We start from the raw sequence: 19210 nt of genomic DNA on the forward strand, positions 1-19210 counted from the left end.
TGTCTCCATGGCAACAAATCCTGCAGTCACTGGCAGATGTGACTTATCAGTTCCCTGGTCACGCGCAGTCTTCAGCGACACTGTTTCTCGCTCATCTACAGGAATGACAAGTGCGGCCTCTAGACCCTGGGTCTCGTTGGGTGCCAATCATCGAGGCTCTCTGTGGCTCTTCAGCACCATGCACAGGACCCCCAGCTGCCTCTTCCTGAGGGTAATCCCCCCCCACTCCCCACCCAGGTGCCTCCATCGCTCTCTTTTCTCCTTCGTCCCTGCTCTCTGTACATCACGAGGTATACAGGTAGTTCACCAGACTCCATGCTCCTGCCAAATGAAAGAGAGAGAGACACATGGGTTAGCATGGGTGTACTAAGAACCTCTCTTGGTTAAGTCTAAAGGCCCCTTAACACATATCAGAGACTGCTGGCTACCACTTGGACGGCCACAGTTCAGTGCACTGCATGGCTGCCCAAAACCCCACCTATGTCCACCCTACTCCACATGACCAATTGGAGGCAGCTTTGCCCACGGGACTGCATGGTGTGCTCTCAGCTCAGGCGCAGGCATTCTCCAACCTGCACTGTAAGGCTGCACTGTTAACTTGAACCATGGGGGAGGCTGGTCCAAAACTGAATGAAGACATTGCAAGGGGCTGTGAGCACCTCCACTAGTTACTGCTCCATGACCAGCTTTTGCAAGGAGATTGTATGACTTTTCCAGTCATCCAGTTGTTCTGTAGTCCACTAAATTGTCATTTGTTTGCAGTGGTGAAAATATCAGGAGCATTTGGTGGCCCTTTCATGCCTCTGCATTACTTCACTGAGAAGAGAAGCTAGAGGCCCGACTCCAAGCATGTCAATGTGGCTGCATCTGAACTGTCTCAGCTGTGGAGGAATGGTCACTTCATACAATGTTTCCCTAATGTGTGGCCATCACTCTCTGCCTCTGCCCCGCTCCCTGCATGTACTTCTGCACCACCATCAGACTGTGCTGCTTTCCCACCCTCCACCAACGGCAGCACAGCCCTTGCTCCAGAACCGCACAGTCAGCCTGTCGGGAAATAGCGAAATGCCTGTGCCCTCGCCTGAATGTGTGGCGGCTGTTTCTTCAAGTCAAGTGGGCGACCCTGGCAAGCGCTGTGTAACGTTAGTGCACACTCGCCCCCGAGTTCCTCTGGAAATTCAGCTCACCAGGGCACCGTCTTTTACATGTTGCTGTGAAACACGTCAGCGTAAAATCTCGCTGACATTCCCGGATGATCCAGCACGGGGGGATGATTCTAGTGGGCCGGGCTTATAATAATATACAGATGTATGAAAATGACATTCCTGATGTGCGGCAGCAGTAACCGTGGTCACCCATTGACAGGTGGAGGGGACGTTCGCAAAGCTGGTTTCACAACGGAGCGGAACCGAATTTTGGCCATCTCACCATATTGTTCACTCACGCCCACCATGACGCCCGACACCAACGGGGACGGCAAATTCCAGCCAAAGTATTAAGTATTTTTCTCTCTTCACAGATGCTGCCAGACCTGCTGAATAATCCCAGCATTTTCTGTTTTAATTTCAAATTTTCATCATCTGCAGTATTCTGCCTTTATTATGAATTATTACAGACATTGGATTAAGAACTTGGATTAAGAATTTGAGATTTACCATTAAAATAATTACATTTCTTCTTTCTAACAGGTAACACAAATCATATTTATTTTTTGGATGAGGGAGAAGACATCTCACTAAAAGGATCAGACAATCCTGGAGATGGTCCTGTTGTCTGGAAATGGAAACCACACTCAGGGCAAGAAATCCAACAGCTGGTTACTTTTTGGAGAGACAGATCGGGCTGGTGGAGTGCAGAATGGAGCCAACAATTTAAAACCAGCAAGTTGTTCCGGTGGATAATAAATGATCGGAATACCATTAACCTGAGAATTCGCAATCCCATAATTCAATTTGCTGGATTGTTCACCTTGACTCGGACACAGCCAAGAAATGAAATCCTGAAACATTATGAAATATTTGGGATCAAAGGTGAGTGGAACATGATACAGACAAAAACAATGATTTCAATAAATAATATCAGGTGTAATGATGAGAGATTGCCGAGATCACATGGTTCAGGATTTTGGATTTTGGGTCAGGACGCCGACGTTTGGGTCATATGGGGTTTACAATCCTGCCCTGTATGGGCACAGTCACCCAGCAGTGATCTTCCTTCAATTGGTCAATTAGAGGGCAGGCTGGCCTGATATTTGAGGATGGTGGCTGGACTGTCAAAGCTGAGGGCTAATGGGAGGCTCAGATATGACAGCAGTCTGCAGCTCTGGTAAGAGAGAGGGGTTGCATCCATCTTGAGATGTCCCTTCTCCAAACTTCCTAATCTTTTAAATTAAAATTTTGTCCCAGCAATCGGATCACAATTGTGGAAGTGGAACCCTCTACAGTGTGGCCTATGGCTGCAGTTGTGGCCGTGCAAGTGGGGAGGACCTGAAAGCCAGTCTTGAGTATTTATCCCCCTGCTCAGACACCGGGTGGTAGCCGGCAGGTAGCTGGCCTAGTTCCCCCATGCATCAGGAGGCCCACAGACTGACTGGAAAATTTCAGTCTGAGTTAGCTGATTGGCCTTGATAGGCCTTTAACTCCTCCCACTTTGGGTAGCCTTCCTGACTCCCAAGATGCCTCCAGGAAAATGGCCCAGGGATGGGATGGTTCTGGGAAACAGGGCTGGGGGTGGGGGTGTGGCATGAAAATTAGCCCAGGAGCTTTATATCAGCCAGTGTGATGCACATCCCTCATTATAATTATCAGGGGAAACATTCTGTTCATTGTTTCTATTGAAATGGTCAACATGAGTAAAAGAATATTGACAATTTAACCAGGAACAACAAACTGAGGAATCTACCCCATAGACAATATTATGGTCTATAGACTGACAGACTCTCTGTAAGATGTACTGAATTCTGTTACCAAATAGCTCCCTTGTGCTAATAACTCTCATCATTGTGAGCTAGAGGGCCAAATCTGAGAATCAAAGGGCAGAATTTTGCCTGTCCCCAGGAGGCAGGAATGGAAGTGGTGTACCCAGAATTTGACAGAGATAGGTGGTAGATTATCTCCCTGACCATGGGGGAGTTGTATTGATGATGGGACCAGAATCAGGCAAGCTGCCCATCACAAGGATGTGGGAACCCAATTGGAATATGTAAATTCCTATTAAGCTCCATTTTACCAGGCCATCAGCATTTTGCCATCAGCGGATCGACTCCCCGCTGTGTGGAGAAACCACCAGCTAACTGAAGACGGCTTCTCAGTGACAGCCTGGGGAGGAGGGGTTTTAGTATTAGAAAGGGGGTCACGGCCCAGTTGGCACTGCTGACACTGCTGGGCTACCAGTCCTCTGACTGGAGGATTCATGCACATTGATCTTTGAAGTTGGTGGAACATATTGAGAGCAGTTCACAAAGCATATCCGACACTGGATTTCATTTATAAAGTTACTGGCCGGAATTTACATTCCCCAGTGGTTCATAACCTGGAGGTAACCCAGAAGATGTGCTCGGCAACCCGCTACCCACTCCCCCGTCCCCCCTCTTCCCCCCCAACCACCTCCAGCTGTCCCCAGACAAGGACTACACAGGAGTTGCCCAGGAAGATTAAGCTTCTATTGGACAACAACCCTGTACCTAGAACCATCCAAAACTCGATTTATATCGGAGAATTTGATTGGTTTCAAATATTTAAGCAGAATTAAAGCCAGGATTAAAGCCAAGTCTAATTTCTGGGTAAACATGGTACTGAACCCCCGAACACCCCACCTTCTGACTCCCCCACCTCCCCTGCAATTGTAAGATCCCCCTCTCTGGTTGAGAAGTCCTTGTCTCTAGTCTTGGTACCAATGGCACACAACAACTGGGGATACTGTTTCACTCAATGTGAAACACCTTTATTAAATCTCTAAGCTATAGTATGCACTCACAATAATACTGGTTGCTTAGGAATCCCACGTGCTCGGATCCATCTCATGTGGCCAGTCCTTCAACAGATCTTGCAGTGTGACTTTGGAATGTCTGACCAGGCCTCTCTACCGACTGCAGTAACAAGGTCCTTGAGGACTGTGTCTTTATACAACTTCCTGCCCTGGGCTTTGGCATATAATACCTTAAGACAAATTGTCCGATTGGATTATTAATCTCACCCTGGCCATCCAGGACCACCTCCATGTGATCATATCCCACCCTCAACAGGGGCAGGGGGTATCTCCATACCTGCAACGGATGTGATTACTGTAACCTGGAGCAGGAAGAAGGCCATTCACACTTTCTGAATGGTCTCGTCTAGTTCAGTTTCTAGAGGTGAAGTGTTTGTTACAAACCATCGCCTCAGGGAACTGCCCTGATATGTCTGTGTCTGTTTAGTTGAAACTGTTTTTATTTTTAACGTTCAATATGAGCATCAGCGATGTCTTCTGTCAGAATTCTCCCTCCGTAGCTCCACCTTCTCCCACCATGAAACAAACTCTGCCCACAGGTCTCCACCATAACCAGTTTGCATTCACTAATATGAAAGAAATGAAAGCAGTCACATGATTAAAAATGATTAATAAAATACAATTAAATGATTAATTGACATACACAACTCCCTCTCAACATCTCGACCACCCCTCCTGAACAGCCTCTCTCAATCAGCCGAACACCCAACCACTGGGTGGTCCTTCTGTAATGGCCTGGGCATGTTGAGTACAGGGTAGGACTGAAGCCTTCTCTGTGACAGATATTATGGGTAATACATTTCCAGCACATCTAATGAGTTGCCAGCACCTGTTGATTTTGTTGGTCTTCCATAAATACCATTCCAAACTATGCAAGCTTAGCTTGATGGGCCGAATAGCCTCCTTCTGTGTTACAACCCACATAGAGACAAACAAAGTGAAAGAATCAAACTTCCCAAATGATCTTAAATGCAAGACACCAATGGACACGTTTTCACTTTTTAAAAAATTTGACTGTAAAATCAAACCAAAATCTGCATACATTAGTCATGAACGAAGAGACGAGTTGTATTCATTAGCCATTTTAAATTGCACTGTAAATAGCCGATAAAACAAGGATAGATTGCAAAAATATTCTGGCAGTTCCCCACAAATGTTCAGCACCATGTGCAGAATCCAATGTCCCTCATAATTCTGGTTTCCTCAAGTAGAGTTTAACTCCTTTCCCTCATGCAGGGTTTAATCACGTAGCCTCTGACAACAGCCTTATTACGCCATCCGAGTTCCATGGATACGGTTATCACCAAAAAGGCACATTTCAGCTCATGACAGTCCTGATGGCTTAAATTCTCCAGAGACACCTTCACCCGGCCACTCCAACACTCCAAGAAATGATACAGCCAGCGCTGGTAACACTTGTAACAATGGGAGTATCTTTCATTCACTACACTTGCTTCCAAAATCTAGACTTCAGTTTTTCTTTCTATTTTAGCTACAGTTATTCCTCACTAAATTTAGGCAGGAAGCAAAATGTACTGCCAAATCAAAATTGAGGGAAGTTCGTTCTGAGACAGCCTCACTTCTCCTCAGCAACTCAAGTTTGTGTAATCAGAATTCATGCTCTATTTGAAGCTTTTTTCTCTTGCTTCCTCTTTCCCTTCATGTATGTCACCTCTTTTTGTATCTCTTTGACCATCTTTTTCCTCCCTTGCTGATTACTCCCTCTCTCAGTCAATCTTTCTTAGTTCTATTCCTTTTTCAATTCTGGTCAGCTGTACTCAATCTTTAAAGGAAACAATCCTTCCTTGGACCTCAAGTGCCAAACCAATTCTTCAAGGATTCTGCCCCTGTTAGCTCCTGATCTTATGTTCATTCCCATGTGCTCTGCTACAGCCTTGAAATGGTCTTTTCTCAAGTGTTTTCAGTCTCTGACAGTTAGATCCACCCATTTTACAAAGGCTTGAAATGGTGAATTTTCCAATAGAATATAGAAAAATCAAATGTGAAGTCTTGTTTGTTTAAATGCTGGAAAGTTCCAGTGAATCCCTTTTACAGTCACTGGGTTTAATTGCCGACTTGAGCCCAATTTTCTTACGATCCTGGTGGGGAACCAAAACAAACAAATGTGTGAAATGCCTTCTAAAGAAGAAACTACCAACAAGATTTCACTTTTTATAACTTTAACACAAATCAGAATCAACAGGAATTAAACATGAATGTGTATCATAATAATCACTCTATGACTCCAGGAATGGTAATTGTGCTGGTGGATGGGGACCGAGAATTGTCATCCCCACTGTGTTGTTCTACTGGTAAGATGCACTTGTGTTTAATCTGGCCAGACACTTTAATGCAGGAAGGTACATGTGCTGATGATGAGCACATCCAAAGATCAGTTAGAACCTAATCACTGGATTGTAAATGCCACTAATTACAATAAATCTTATTGATCTGTCTTTCACAGCTGAAGCAAGTCCACAGTGGGCTCTGGTGGGCAGTGACATCACTCTCAGTTGTACCATCTCCAGTCTCTCAGATACAGTCAGTCTTCACTGGAAACAGAGAGACTCTTCTCAGCAGAACAGGAGGAAAACTGATCAGATCCGACTAAATAACACAGCCTATCTGATGGTCAAACATGTTACAGTAGAGGATGGGAACTTGTATGCGTGTGAAGTGAAGGAAAATGGATCCAATGTTATCACAGGAAATGTAGATATTTCTTTGGACGAATGTAAGTGTAATTTCCTCACAGTGGATATTCGGAGTTACTAACATAAAACTGGGAAAGAGAAGTGTAGTCATACATGTGAATCTTGAGCACTTCATACTAACAGTCACAATATGGGGTTCTGATATACATATCAACATTGAACAAAAAGCTGACCCCTCTCCCCTCAATGCCACTTCTAGTCAAGTGCTGCTGCTACTTGGTGATTCCAGTTGGTGCAGACTGTAGGTTTCAAATAAGCATTGAGTTGGGAACAGGACTAAGGGAAGAGGGAAGAATAGGGAATCAATGACAATGAACGGGAGAGGGAAAGATGGAAGTGATAGGAATGTAGAGTAGTAATGGTGGACAGAGGGCATGGCAGGGACTGGGATTGCAGCTCTGGGAGTGGACAAGGGGAAAAGATGCGAGTGACAGTGAAAAGAGGATCAGAGCTTGTATTTACACAATGTACAGAAACAATCCAGGTAACTGAATGGGGAACCAGTGGCCAGCTATAGACAGAAAAGTGGAGTTTGGGGAACAAGGATACAACTGATATTTGCTTTTCTTGTCTCTCACCTTACTGAGACTGGAATTGTCAAAGTAAGTGAGGCAGTTCAACAGCGGAAGGTAGAAAATCTGAATTGCAGCATGTATTTTATAAATGGTGATGCGCTGTTTAATAAAACCAGCAAATTCTTTCAGTGACAGAGCGACTTGAAGAGAGAAAAGATATTCTTCACTAAAGAGGGAGGAAGTGGATCTCAGAATTAGTGAGAATGTTCAGAAAGGCGAGTGAAAGCTTAGAGAAAGAGAAAGGTTTCAATCCGTGCGTAGACAAAGGAAGAGGTAGAGAGGTTCAAGAAGGGAGCACCGGAAGTTAGACTGAAGGAAACAGAAGATTTTGATACCACTTGTGGAATAGAGGGAAGGGACTTGAGAGAACAACAGGGAATGTGAAGGAGATCATCCTGCAGGAAATTGCAGAGTTAAATTGGGATGAGGCTGAGGAGTGATTTGTTGATGATGTTGAGGATTTCAGATTTAATGCATTGAGGGACAGGGAGCTAGTGTCTGTTAGTGAGGATGGTCGAGGAGGATTTAGTGTGGGTTAGAATATGGACAGATAGCATGTGCAAAGTTATCATTTTGAGATTCTGAAGGTGCTGCTAATTTATTATTCCCCATCCACGATTGCTCCCTGGACAATAAGTAAAGGATTCCCAACCTTCCAATTTTGCCAGCTGGCACGTGTATTGCTGGAGCAAATAAATTGACTTTGGGTTAGTCTGGCTGAGGAAATTTGAAAAATGTGATAATAGAGAAATAAAAAATCATGCAGGAATTGCACAGGTATACATCCTGTACAAGATATTAAGTGTAACAGGAGACAAATGTTCACTCAAGCAGCTGCAATTGGATTGTTTTTATGTGGGTCAGGGGCATGGAGCAGGTGTCTGTCCTTTTCATATTAGTGAGCGGAGAACTAGAGGCAGAATTTTGTCATGATATTCTGCAACATGCTATTTCTGAATAATTATTACATACAAATGTGGTCTGCACTTGCCTGAAGGGAACCATCTTTGGGACATTGCAAAATTCTATGCAAACTGTAGCCCCATCAGCAGAACTCGATGTTGTTGGCAGAACCTCATAATATTTGGGCATGTGTTGTCATAGCCAAAAAAAAATGTTAAAACTCAGAAATATTTTATTTTATTTTCAGAACAATCTATTGATTTTTCATTTTGAATTCAGCCAATTTACAATGTTTAAACAACTCTTATCTTTGACATTAGTTTGATGAAACAAAGTTAAGATGATCAAAGCACAAAATATTTTTGCAAAGTTATGATTATTCATTATTTTTACTGATTTCTGTACCTACACATCCAAAAATTCTAACACATTTTTCTCTGTCGCTCTATTACAGATTTACATGGGAAGAGTTACATTCTTTATCGCTCAGGCACAGATCACAGTGAACTCTACCTGATTTGTTATCGTTATTATAAGAGTAATTTTCACACTGCCGCATGGAGTTGGATGTCACATCATCTTCCAATTTTGGAGGAAACAATAGCATCTGTATCCAATTCCCAGGTCATCAATGCAAACAGTGTCCACTTTGAGAATCGACTGGTCCCCACAGTGGCAAATTTTAATGGTGCGAACTTCAGTGTGAGGATTGTCCCTGTTCTGTTTGAAGATGCTGGAGTTTACAAATGTTCTCTGGGATCAAGTAAAATGGTGACCATTAAATTAATCACAGTTAAAGGTAGGAGACAGAATGTTGCTGTTGTTTTCAGTGATCAGGTCGATGTTTAAACTCTAAATGATTTTCTTGTTTACACAGTGACATCTGAACCATCTGATGCAGTGACTGAGGGAGACACCATTACCCTGACCTGCTCTGTTTCTGATGTCACTGAATCAATGAGACTTGTTTGGATCGATAGTGATGGCAAAACTGTTGTAGAGAAAACATTGAATGGATGGAACAGGGAAGAGAAATCATTGAAACTGACTATTCTGAAAGCTGAGAGAGGCAGAGGGAAGTGGATTTGTGTTTTGTTTCATCAAAACAAGCCCCAGGTTTCTGCCCCATATTATCTGGAACCCAGCGGTAAGTGACTCAGGGTTTGCTCTATATATTTTTGCACTTGATAGAAAATTCTTGTAATTTATTGCTCTTATTGCCAGTAAAAAGTGAGCCTTTATATCCTGTGGATGAGGCTCTACAGTGGTTCTGAGCATCAGAAAATTTACCCTGAGGTCACTCAGCACAGACTGGGATCAAACTTGGAAAATTCCTGCTTTGTGCACCTCAAATCCATTCTTGGTAAACTCACTGAGACAGAGGAAGTTATTTTTAACAGCAAAGTGGAGCCATTTTCAATAGTTTTCTGACCCACAGTCAATCAGAATTCTGAGGCTGACTGCCCAACATGATCACACCAGATGTTATTCACAGCTGCACACATTGAAATTGAAACTCTCCATTCCTTAGACACAGAGAATCTCTTCTTCTCTCTCTGCCTCAGCTGATCCTGGAAACATCTGAACCTCATCACTCTCGTTCTAACTGAGGGGGGAGTTCTTTGTGAATGTAACTCACTCCTACTCTTGAACACAAATATCATGCTTGACATGAGGGCTACAACCAGTGGATCAGATCTAAGCTGTGCTTCCTGCAACATCCATTTGTGAATGGTGATGGACAATTAAACAACTCACTGGAGGAGGAGGCTCCACAAATATCCCCATCTTCAATGATGGAGGCATCCAGCACAGCAGTGCAAAAGATAAAACTGAAGCATTCGAAATGATCTTCAGCCACAAGTGCCAAGTGGTGATGCATCTCAGCCTCCTCCAGAGGTTCCCAGCATTGCAAATGCCAGTCTTCAGCCAATTTGATTCACTCCACGTGATATCAAGAAACAGCTGATGGCACTGGATATTTCAAAGGCTATGGGCACTGACAATATTCCTGCTATAGTACTGAAGACTTGTGCTCCAGAACTTGCCGCACCCCTAACCAAGCTGTTCCAGTACAGCTACAACACTGGCATCTACCAGGCTATCTGGAAAATTGCCCCGGTATTTCCTGTACACAAAAAGCAGGATAAATCCAACCCGGCCAATTACCGACCCATAACTCTACTCTCGATCGTCAGTAAGGTAATGAAAGGAGTCATTAACAGTGCTATCAAGCGGCACTTGCTTAGCAATAACCTGCTCACTGACACCCAGTTTGGGTTCTGCCAGGGCCACTTAGCTCCTGACCGCACTGTAACCTTGGTTCAAACATGGACAAAAGAGCTGATCTCCCAAGGGGAGCTGAGTCTGAATGTCCTTGACATCAAAGCGGCATTTGACTGAGCGTGGCATCAAGGAGCCCCCATAAAATTGGAGTCAATGGGAATCGGGGGGGAAACGCTCCACTGTTAGAGTCATATCTAGCGCAAAGGAAGATGATTGAGGTTGCTGGAGGTCAATTATCTCAGTTCCAGGACATCACAGCATGAGTTCCTCAGGGTAGTGTCCTGGGCTGAAACATCTTCAGCTGCTTCATCAATGACCTTGCTTCCATCATAAGGTCAGAAGTGGGGATGTTCGCTGATGATTGCACAATGCTCAACACTATTTGTGACTCCTCAGATACGGAAGCAGTCCATGTCCAAAAGCAGCAAGTCCTGGGCAATACCGAGGTTTGGGCTGACAACAGGCAAGTAACATTTGCAACACACAAGTGTCAGGCAATGACCATCTCCAACAATAGAGAATCCAACCATCGCCCATTGATTTTCAATGGTAATACTATCACTGAATTCACTGCTGTCAATATCCTTGGGGGTTACCATTGACCACAAACTGTACTGGATTAGCCATATAAATACTGTGGCTACAAAAGCAGGTCAGAGGCTAGGAATCGTGCTATGAGTAACTAATCTCCTAACTTCCCAAAACCTGTCCACCATCTACAAGGCACAAGTCAGGAGTGTGACAGAATACAACCCACTTGCCTGGATGAGTGCAGCTCCCACAACACTGAAGGAACTGGACACCATCCAGCACAAAGCAGCCCGCTTGATTGGCACCACATTCACAAACATTCACTCCCTCCACCACCTACGCACAGTAGCAGCAGTGTGTACCATCTACAAAATGCACTGCAGAAATTCACCAAGACTCCTCTGACAGCACCTTACAAACACATGACCACTAACTCCTAGGAGGACAAGGGCAGCACATAGATGGGAACACCACAACCTGGAGGTTCCCCTCCAAGTCACTCACCATCCTGACTTGGAAATATATCGCCGTTCCTTCACTATCACTGGGTCAATATTCTGGAACTCCCTTCCTAACAGCACTGTGAGTGTACCTACACCACATGATTGCAGCAGTTCAAGAAGGCAGCTCACCACCACCTTCTCAAGGGCAACTAGGGTTTGGGCAATAATTGCTGGCCCAGCTAGCGATGCCCATATTCCATGACTGAATTTAAAAAAAAGGAAGGTCATTTAAGAAGCAGCTGAAGATGGTGGGGCTGAGGACATTACCCTGAGGAATTCCTGCAGTGATGTTCAGGAACTGAGGTGATGAACGTCCAACAACCACAACCATCTTCCTTTGTGCGAGTTATGACTCCAATGAGCAGAGTTTTCCCCCCCGATTACCATTGACTCAAGTTTTGCTGGGGCTCCCTGATGCCACAATTGGTCAAATGCTGCCTTGGTGTCAAGGGCAATCACTCTCACCTCACCTCTGAAGCTCAGCTCTTTTGTCCAGGTTTGAACCAAGTCTGTAATGATGTCAGGATCTGAGCAGCACTGGCGGAACCTAAAATGAGCGTTAATGAGTAGGTTATTGGTAAGCAAGTACCGCTTAATAGCACTCTTGTTGACCCCTTCCATCACTTTGCTGATGTTGAAGAGTAGGCTGATGGTGTGGAAATTGGCCATTGGATCTGTCCTGCTTTTTGTGTACAGGACATACTTGGCCAATTTTCCACATTGCCAGGTAGATGTCAGAGTTGTAGCTATACTGAAACAGCTTGGCTAGGGGCGCAGCAAATTCTGGAGCACAAGTCTTCAGTACTATTGCCTGAATACTGTCAGGGCCCAATGACTTTGCACTATCCTGTGCTTTCAGCTGTTTCTTAATATCACATGGAGTGAACTGAATTGGCTGACGACTTGCTCTGTGATGCTGGGGATCTCTGGCAGAGGCCAAAATGGATCATCCACTCTGCACTTCGGGTTGAAGGTGTTTGCAAATACTTCAGCGTTATCTTTTGCACTGATGTGCTGGGCTCCTCCATCGTTGAGGATGGGGATAATTGTGGAGGCTCCTCCTCCTCCAGTGAGTTGTTAATCCACCATTCATGACTGGATGTGGCAGGACTGCAGAGATTAGATCTGATCCATTGGTTGTAGAATTCCTTAGCTGTCCATCATTTGCTGCTTATGTTCTTTGACACGTAAGTATTCCTTGTTGTAGCTTCACCAGGTTGACACCTCATTTTTTGGTATGTCTTCTGCTGCTCCTAGGATGTCCTCCTGCACTCTTCGTTGAACCAGGGTTGATCCCCTGGCTTGGCGGTAATGGCAGATTGGGGATGTGCCGGGCTATGAGGTTACAGATTGTGGTTGTGTATAATTCTGCTGCTGCTAATAGCTCACAGTACCTCATTGATGCTCAGTCTTGAGCTGCTAGATCTGTTTGAAATCTATCCCATTTAGCACAGTAGCAGTGACGCACAACCCAATGTAATGCACCCTCAAAATGAAGACAGGACCTCCTCTCCACAAGGACTGTGCAGTGTTCACTCAAACTGATACTTTCATGGACAGATGCAACTGTGGTTGGTGAAGATGATGTCAAATATATTTTTCCCTCGTTGGTTCACTCACCATCTGCAGCAGCCCCAGTCTAGTAGCTATATCCTTCCAGACTCAGCCAGCTCGGTCTGTATGTGGCTGCCGAGCCACTCAGAGATTGCATTTTGTGCCCTTGCCACTCTCAGTGCTTCCTCCAAGTGGTGTTCAACATGGACAAGTACTGATTCATTAGTTGAGGGAGGGATGGTACATGGTATGCAACAGGAGGTTCCTTGCCCTCATGCAATAAGACTTCATGGAAGTCCGGAGTCAATGCTGAGGACTCCCAGGGCAACACCCTCTGACTGTTGCCACCACCTCTGCTGGATTTGTCCTGCCGGTGGGACAAGACATATCAAGGGATGGTGATGGTGGTGTTTGTTACCTTAACTCTAAGGTATGATTGCATGAGTATGAATGGGGCCTAACCAGCATTTTATATAGTTTCAGCATTACATTCCTGCTTTTGTATTCCATACCTCGTCTAGAAAAGAAAGCATTCCACATGGCTTCTGTTATCATGCAGCAGATGATATGTGCCAGGTGGATCAAATCCATGAATGAAACTTGATTGCGCTCTCGCAACCATTTTGCAATTTGTATTTATTTTGCGACACGTGCATTGAGTTCAGAAGTAATAAGTCCACCAAGATTTGAGAGATTTTTTTTTAAAACTAAAATTAAAATATTTATTAACAAAAGAGAAGATTTGAAGCACGTACATGGAACTACAAATTACTGCTATAACAACTCCTGCTTAGCTACAAAATATAACTAAGTCACACACAGAGACAGAAGAACACAAACTCTCATAAATCCACTTTACAATGAACTAGAAAAGTTATGAAAATTATTAGACTCTCATGGCAAATCTTTACTGTCATGAAACCTTCAGGGACCTGTGAACATGCACTCCAAGGTCTCTCACTTCCTCAACCCCTCTCAATAACTTCCCATTTATTGTGTATTCACTTGCTTTGTTTGTCCTCCCAAAATGCATAACCTCACACTTCTCTGGATTGAATTCCATTTGCCACTATTCCACCCACTCAATCAAACCATGAATATCATTTTGAACTCCACAGCTATCCTCTACAGTGTCAAATATGCAACTGATTTTTGTGTCATCTGCAAATTTCCCAAATATGCCTCCTACATTTAGATCCAAACCACTAATATATAACACAAACAGCAACGGTCCCAACATTGAGTCCTGTGGAATGTCACTGGAGACCTGTTTCCATTCACAAAAACACCTGTCTATCGTTTCCCTTTGATTCTTGTCATTGAGCCAATTTTGGATCCAACTTGCCACATCCCCCTGTATCCCATGGGCTTTTACTTTTCTGACTAGTTTGATTCAATGAAAGAAAGAACTTGCATTTATATAGCACCGTTTACATCCACAAGGCATCCCAATGAACTTCACAGCCAATGAACTGCTTTTGAAGTACAGTTACTAGTGTTGCGTAAGGAAATGTAGCAGTCAATTTGTACAGTCAGGTCTCACAAACATTAGTATGACAAATGGCCAGTTAGTCTATTTTGAAGTTATGAGTAAAATATTGGCCTGGCCAGCAGGGAGAACTCCCCTGTTCTTCTTCAAATAGTGCCATGAGATCTCTTACGTCCACCTCTGACAGTGCAGCACTCCCCCCTGTACTGCACTGGAGTGTCGGCCTTGATTATGTGCTCAAGTCCCTGGAGTAGGTCCTGAACCCACACGTTCTGAGAGAGTGTATCACTCAGCAACTTGCCACAATGATCACACTGCTGCTTCCAGTTTAACTTGTAACATCCTCATCACGTGTAAGGTTATTTCTTAAAATTTATGAAGCACATGTTGTTGGCACTTAAATATTTGGAAAAAGTTGTGCAAAAATCAACATTGGTTTAGTTCAGTTAAGAGCATTGAATAAAATACAGTATGACCCAATCTTCTGAAGCCAGCACAGTGGAAACCAGAACATATCTAATTGGTCACTACCCATAATCCAAGCAACAGCAATCTCTATAATGTGAAATAATACTTGTGTTTATACAATATTTTATCATTCAATAGTTCACTAAGTGAATGAGAAACTGGTAAGGTGCAGTTAAGAGGGTGTTTCAGTACCAGTGGACAAGGGCTGAATATTGGTCACTAGGTTGACCCTTTTCAAATACCACCTTGGAATCTTTCACATTCACTTCTATTGGCAGACCGGGGTCTCAGTTTAGCAATTGAAACGAAGGATAATACCTCCAACATTGGAGTCAGCCTAGATCTTGAGCTTGAACACTGATGAGAGACTCAAACCCCGCGACCTTTCCATTGTGAAGCAAGAGTTACCAGCTTAGCCAAGCCTATGCAGCGCCACACAGGCGGTCTGCCAGAGTTTAAAGCAGTTACAAGGGGTGAAGAAAAAGCTCATGCAAGAAAAGGAATTTGTGGAATGTCTACGAGATGGCTTTCTGGAGCAGCTTGTGATGGAGCCCACTAGGGAACAGGCAATTCTAGATTTAGTGATGTGTAATGAGGCAGATTTGATAAGGGAGCTTAAGGTGAAGGAACCCTTAGGAGGAAGTGACCATAATATGATAGAACTTATCCTGCAATTTGAGAGGAAAAAGCTGGAATCAGATGTAATGGTATTAAAGTTGAATAAAGGCAACTGAAGAGGCATGAGGGAGAAGCTAGCCAGAATTGACTGGGAGATGAGCCTAGCAGGAAAGACAGTGGAACAGCAATGGCAGGAGTTTCTGGGAGTAATTTGGGAGACACAGCAAAAATTCATCCGTAGGAAGAAGAAGCATACTAAAGGGAGGACGAGGCAACCATGGCTGACAAGGGAAGTCAGGGACAGCCTGTCAGTTCATCAGACTTTGGATCGTTAGACCATCCCTGTAAGACTTGTTCCCTTACATGAGACAAAACTGGATCACGGTCTGTCCACTCTCTTATTTATTTGGCATGTACTGGTGACGAATCCAGAAAGTTTAATAAGAAGACAATCTCTTGAGGAATTGGGACATTCACATTGCTGTCTTTTAGAGGTAATCAGCTCAGTGAGTTGGCATTTGCAATCTGGCTTCCCGGCCGGTGGATAAAAGTATATTTGTAAGCAGCTAGGATCAGTGCCCACCTTTGGATGTGTGCAGAAGCAATTGAGGGTACTGCCTTATCTTCCCCGAACAAGCCTAGTAATGGCTTGTGATCAGATACAATGGTGAAGTGACAACCGAGGATGCATTGGTGGAACATCTTAATGCCAAATATGATGGATAAGCCCTTTTTCTCAAATTGTGAGTATCTTCATTCTCCAATGCTGAGCCAAATTTGAGACATAACCAATGGGCCGTTCGGAGCCATCCACCATCTGGTGGGAGAGTGATGTCCCTATTCTGCAAGAGGATGTGTTTTAGGTGAAAATTATTTCTTTTCTTTGGTTGAAATGTACCATCAGGGCCGATGAATGTAGTCACTACTTTACTGTCGTAAATGCCTGTCGTTGTTGAGCTTGCCAAGTCCACCTGTGGTTTTTCTTGAGTAAACTATATAGTGGAGCCAGAACTGTTGACAAATCCGGGAGAAAACGGCCACAATAGATAATCATTTCCAAGCAGAACTCGAGTTCTATGGTGTTTTTTGGTGCTGGCGCCTCCCGAGTAGCTCTCACCTGGTCTCCTACTGGGCGAAGGCCCTGCCCAGGGAAAGCACTTTTTTTGCTTGGAAAATACATCTTTCTCTTTTCAAATGTACCCCGGCTTGTGAGAAACACTTCAATACCTCTGCCATGTTAGCCAGGTGTTCCTCATCAGTTAATCCTGGTACTAGGACATCATCGAGATAAAGCACAACATGGGGCAAACCTTGTAGTAAATTTTCCATTGTCCGTTGGAAAATGGCACAAGCCGACGAGACTCCGGCTGTTGGTATAACCACCTGTGTGTTGATAGTCACAAAATCCCAAGAGGCTTTTCTAGCTCGACTTGCTGGCGAGCGAGGCTCATGTTGAGTTTGTACATGCGGCTTCCCCCGTCAGCTTGGAATAAAATTTATCAGTTTTCAGTATAGGATGCCTGTCAAGTCTGGTCATTTTTGTTAATGGTCAACTTATCGTCCCCGCATATTCACACACTCTGGTCAGGCTTCAGTACTGGAACTATGGGAGCTGCCCATTCGGAAAATTGTACAGGTTGTTGGACTCCCATCCTTTCCAGCCTGTCTAATTCGACATCACCTTTTTCTCGTAATGTATAGGGGACTGGCCTCGCCTTCAAGAATCTGGGAGTGGCCCCAGGATCCTTGTCGATTTAGCTTCCAGCCCCAGAATCTTCCCAATCTCTTCCATGAAAACAGAAGCATGTTGCTGGAACAATTCTTGCAAGTCTTCCATTCTGAGTTGAAAAATCTTGGTCGGGTCCAACTTTATTTTCTTAAGCCAGTTCCAATCAACTGGACTTGGACCGTCCCTGCTATTGCTATTAGTGGTAAATTAACAGACTAACTTCCATACTGTAATGGAAACTCACATATACCTCTTACTCATATGTCTTCACCAGTATACGTCTTTAATTTAGCATCTGAATGTTCCAGATTTAGTGGAGTGGTCTCCTCCATTCAGATATTTGGGTGTATGTTCCCCTATAACTGTTGTGGATGCCCCTGTATCCACCTCCATTCGGATAGGTTACCCGTTGACTTCCACTTTTATGTAGATTGACCCTGTTTTACCCATTTTTAAGTTGTGTAGTGATTAAATACCTGACTCTGTTTCTTCTGGTCCCTCTATTAACAGGATTTCACGATTAGTACCTTTCTGCTTAAAGTTTTGTCTTAATCTATCTTTATAATATCACATAATGTGTCCATTATGATGGCAGTAGACACACTCGATTCTTTTAAATTGTCATTTGCTTGCAGGCTGTCTGGTTCCATTTCTGCCTGTTACTATTGTAGGTTGTCTCTGTTAAAGTATTGCTTTTTGCTAGTCTGTTAATGGTGGCTGTTTCCCACCTTTCTACACAGCCCAGCGCATCCCCACCTTTTCTGACTGGTGCTTTCCTCCCGGTGTGAATGACAGCCCATTTTCTGTGCCCTTGATTGCTTCTGAATCCCTGACTATGCTCTCAATTACAAACTCCAACTCCAGAGCCTTGCTGAAGTCTCAATTTGTTTGTGACACCAACAACCTTTTTTGAATGGTGATTTCAATAATGTCACATACTAATCAGTCTCTTAACATGTTGTTAATCAACATCCTCAATTCACAGTGCTCTGTCAGTTGTTTTAAGGCTGCTATATAGCAAGCGACTGTCTCTCCAGGGGTGCGACACCTTGAATTAAATTTAAAACACTGCGTTATTACCAAGGGTTTCAGTTGAAAGTGGCTTTTCACAAGATTTACCAACTCATCAAAGCTCTTGGAATCTGAGGCATTGAGGGCCGTTAGACTATGAATTAGGTCATTTGTTTTACTGCCACATGTCAACTAGAGGGTCGCCCGCCTCTTCTCCTCCCCCAATATATCATTGGCAAAAAAGAAGAATGCAGGGCATTCAATATAATGTGGCCTGTCATTGGTGGTCTAATCAAACGGTTCAAAATGGCCAAACTGTGGCATACTTGACGGAGATAACTTTTACAAATATGGTGAAGTCTGTATATACAATCACCTTGCAAGGTAAGGCTGATTCACTTCTGTTTAATTTTCGTGGCTTTCTTTGGTATAATTGACCGGTCATGTTTTGCCTCATCACTAGTTGTTATGTTCCTTCTCAGCGAGCATGGTAGCATGACAATCGACTGGTGTGTGAGTTGGTGAACAAGATACTACAGACGCAGGGACCAATGTAAGATGAAGCACATGCTGTTTATTAACACAAGTAACAGAGCACTAACATAATGTGTGGTTCTCCAACCAAACCCTATTCTAAACTACTGATTAACATTGTAGCCCGCGCTACACAGCAATGAGGTAATCCAGTCATGTTGTTAATTTGATCACATTCTCTTAAAGGTATATTGCACCTCAGATTACCACAAATGTCTCCCACTGGTCTGTCACTGATTTGCCCTCAAGTAGCTATATCCAGTCCACTTTCGCCAGATCACCTCTTAGCTTCATAAAATTTGTTTTTC

At 43.8% G+C, this 19210-nt stretch overlaps 1 protein-coding gene across 1 annotated transcript in view; it reads left to right on the top strand.

Annotated features, from left to right (window-relative positions):
* The first annotated feature begins 1316 nt into the window (after positions 1-1316).
* The window catches only part of LOC121281409, a 45057-nt gene continuing 27163 nt past the window's right edge, over positions 1317-19210 (top strand). The window contains exons 1-5 of the mRNA XM_041194353.1: positions 1317-1476; positions 1689-2030; positions 6452-6721; positions 8634-8978; positions 9057-9326. Coding sequence (XP_041050287.1) covers positions 1317-1476; positions 1689-2030; positions 6452-6721; positions 8634-8978; positions 9057-9326 — 1387 coding nt within the window. The remainder of the gene's footprint in view (positions 1477-1688; positions 2031-6451; positions 6722-8633; positions 8979-9056; positions 9327-19210) is intronic.

This window comes from Carcharodon carcharias, chromosome 8 (assembly GCF_017639515.1).
Source record: "Carcharodon carcharias isolate sCarCar2 chromosome 8, sCarCar2.pri, whole genome shotgun sequence".
In the NCBI taxonomy this organism is placed as follows: domain Eukaryota; kingdom Metazoa; phylum Chordata; class Chondrichthyes; order Lamniformes; family Lamnidae; genus Carcharodon; species Carcharodon carcharias.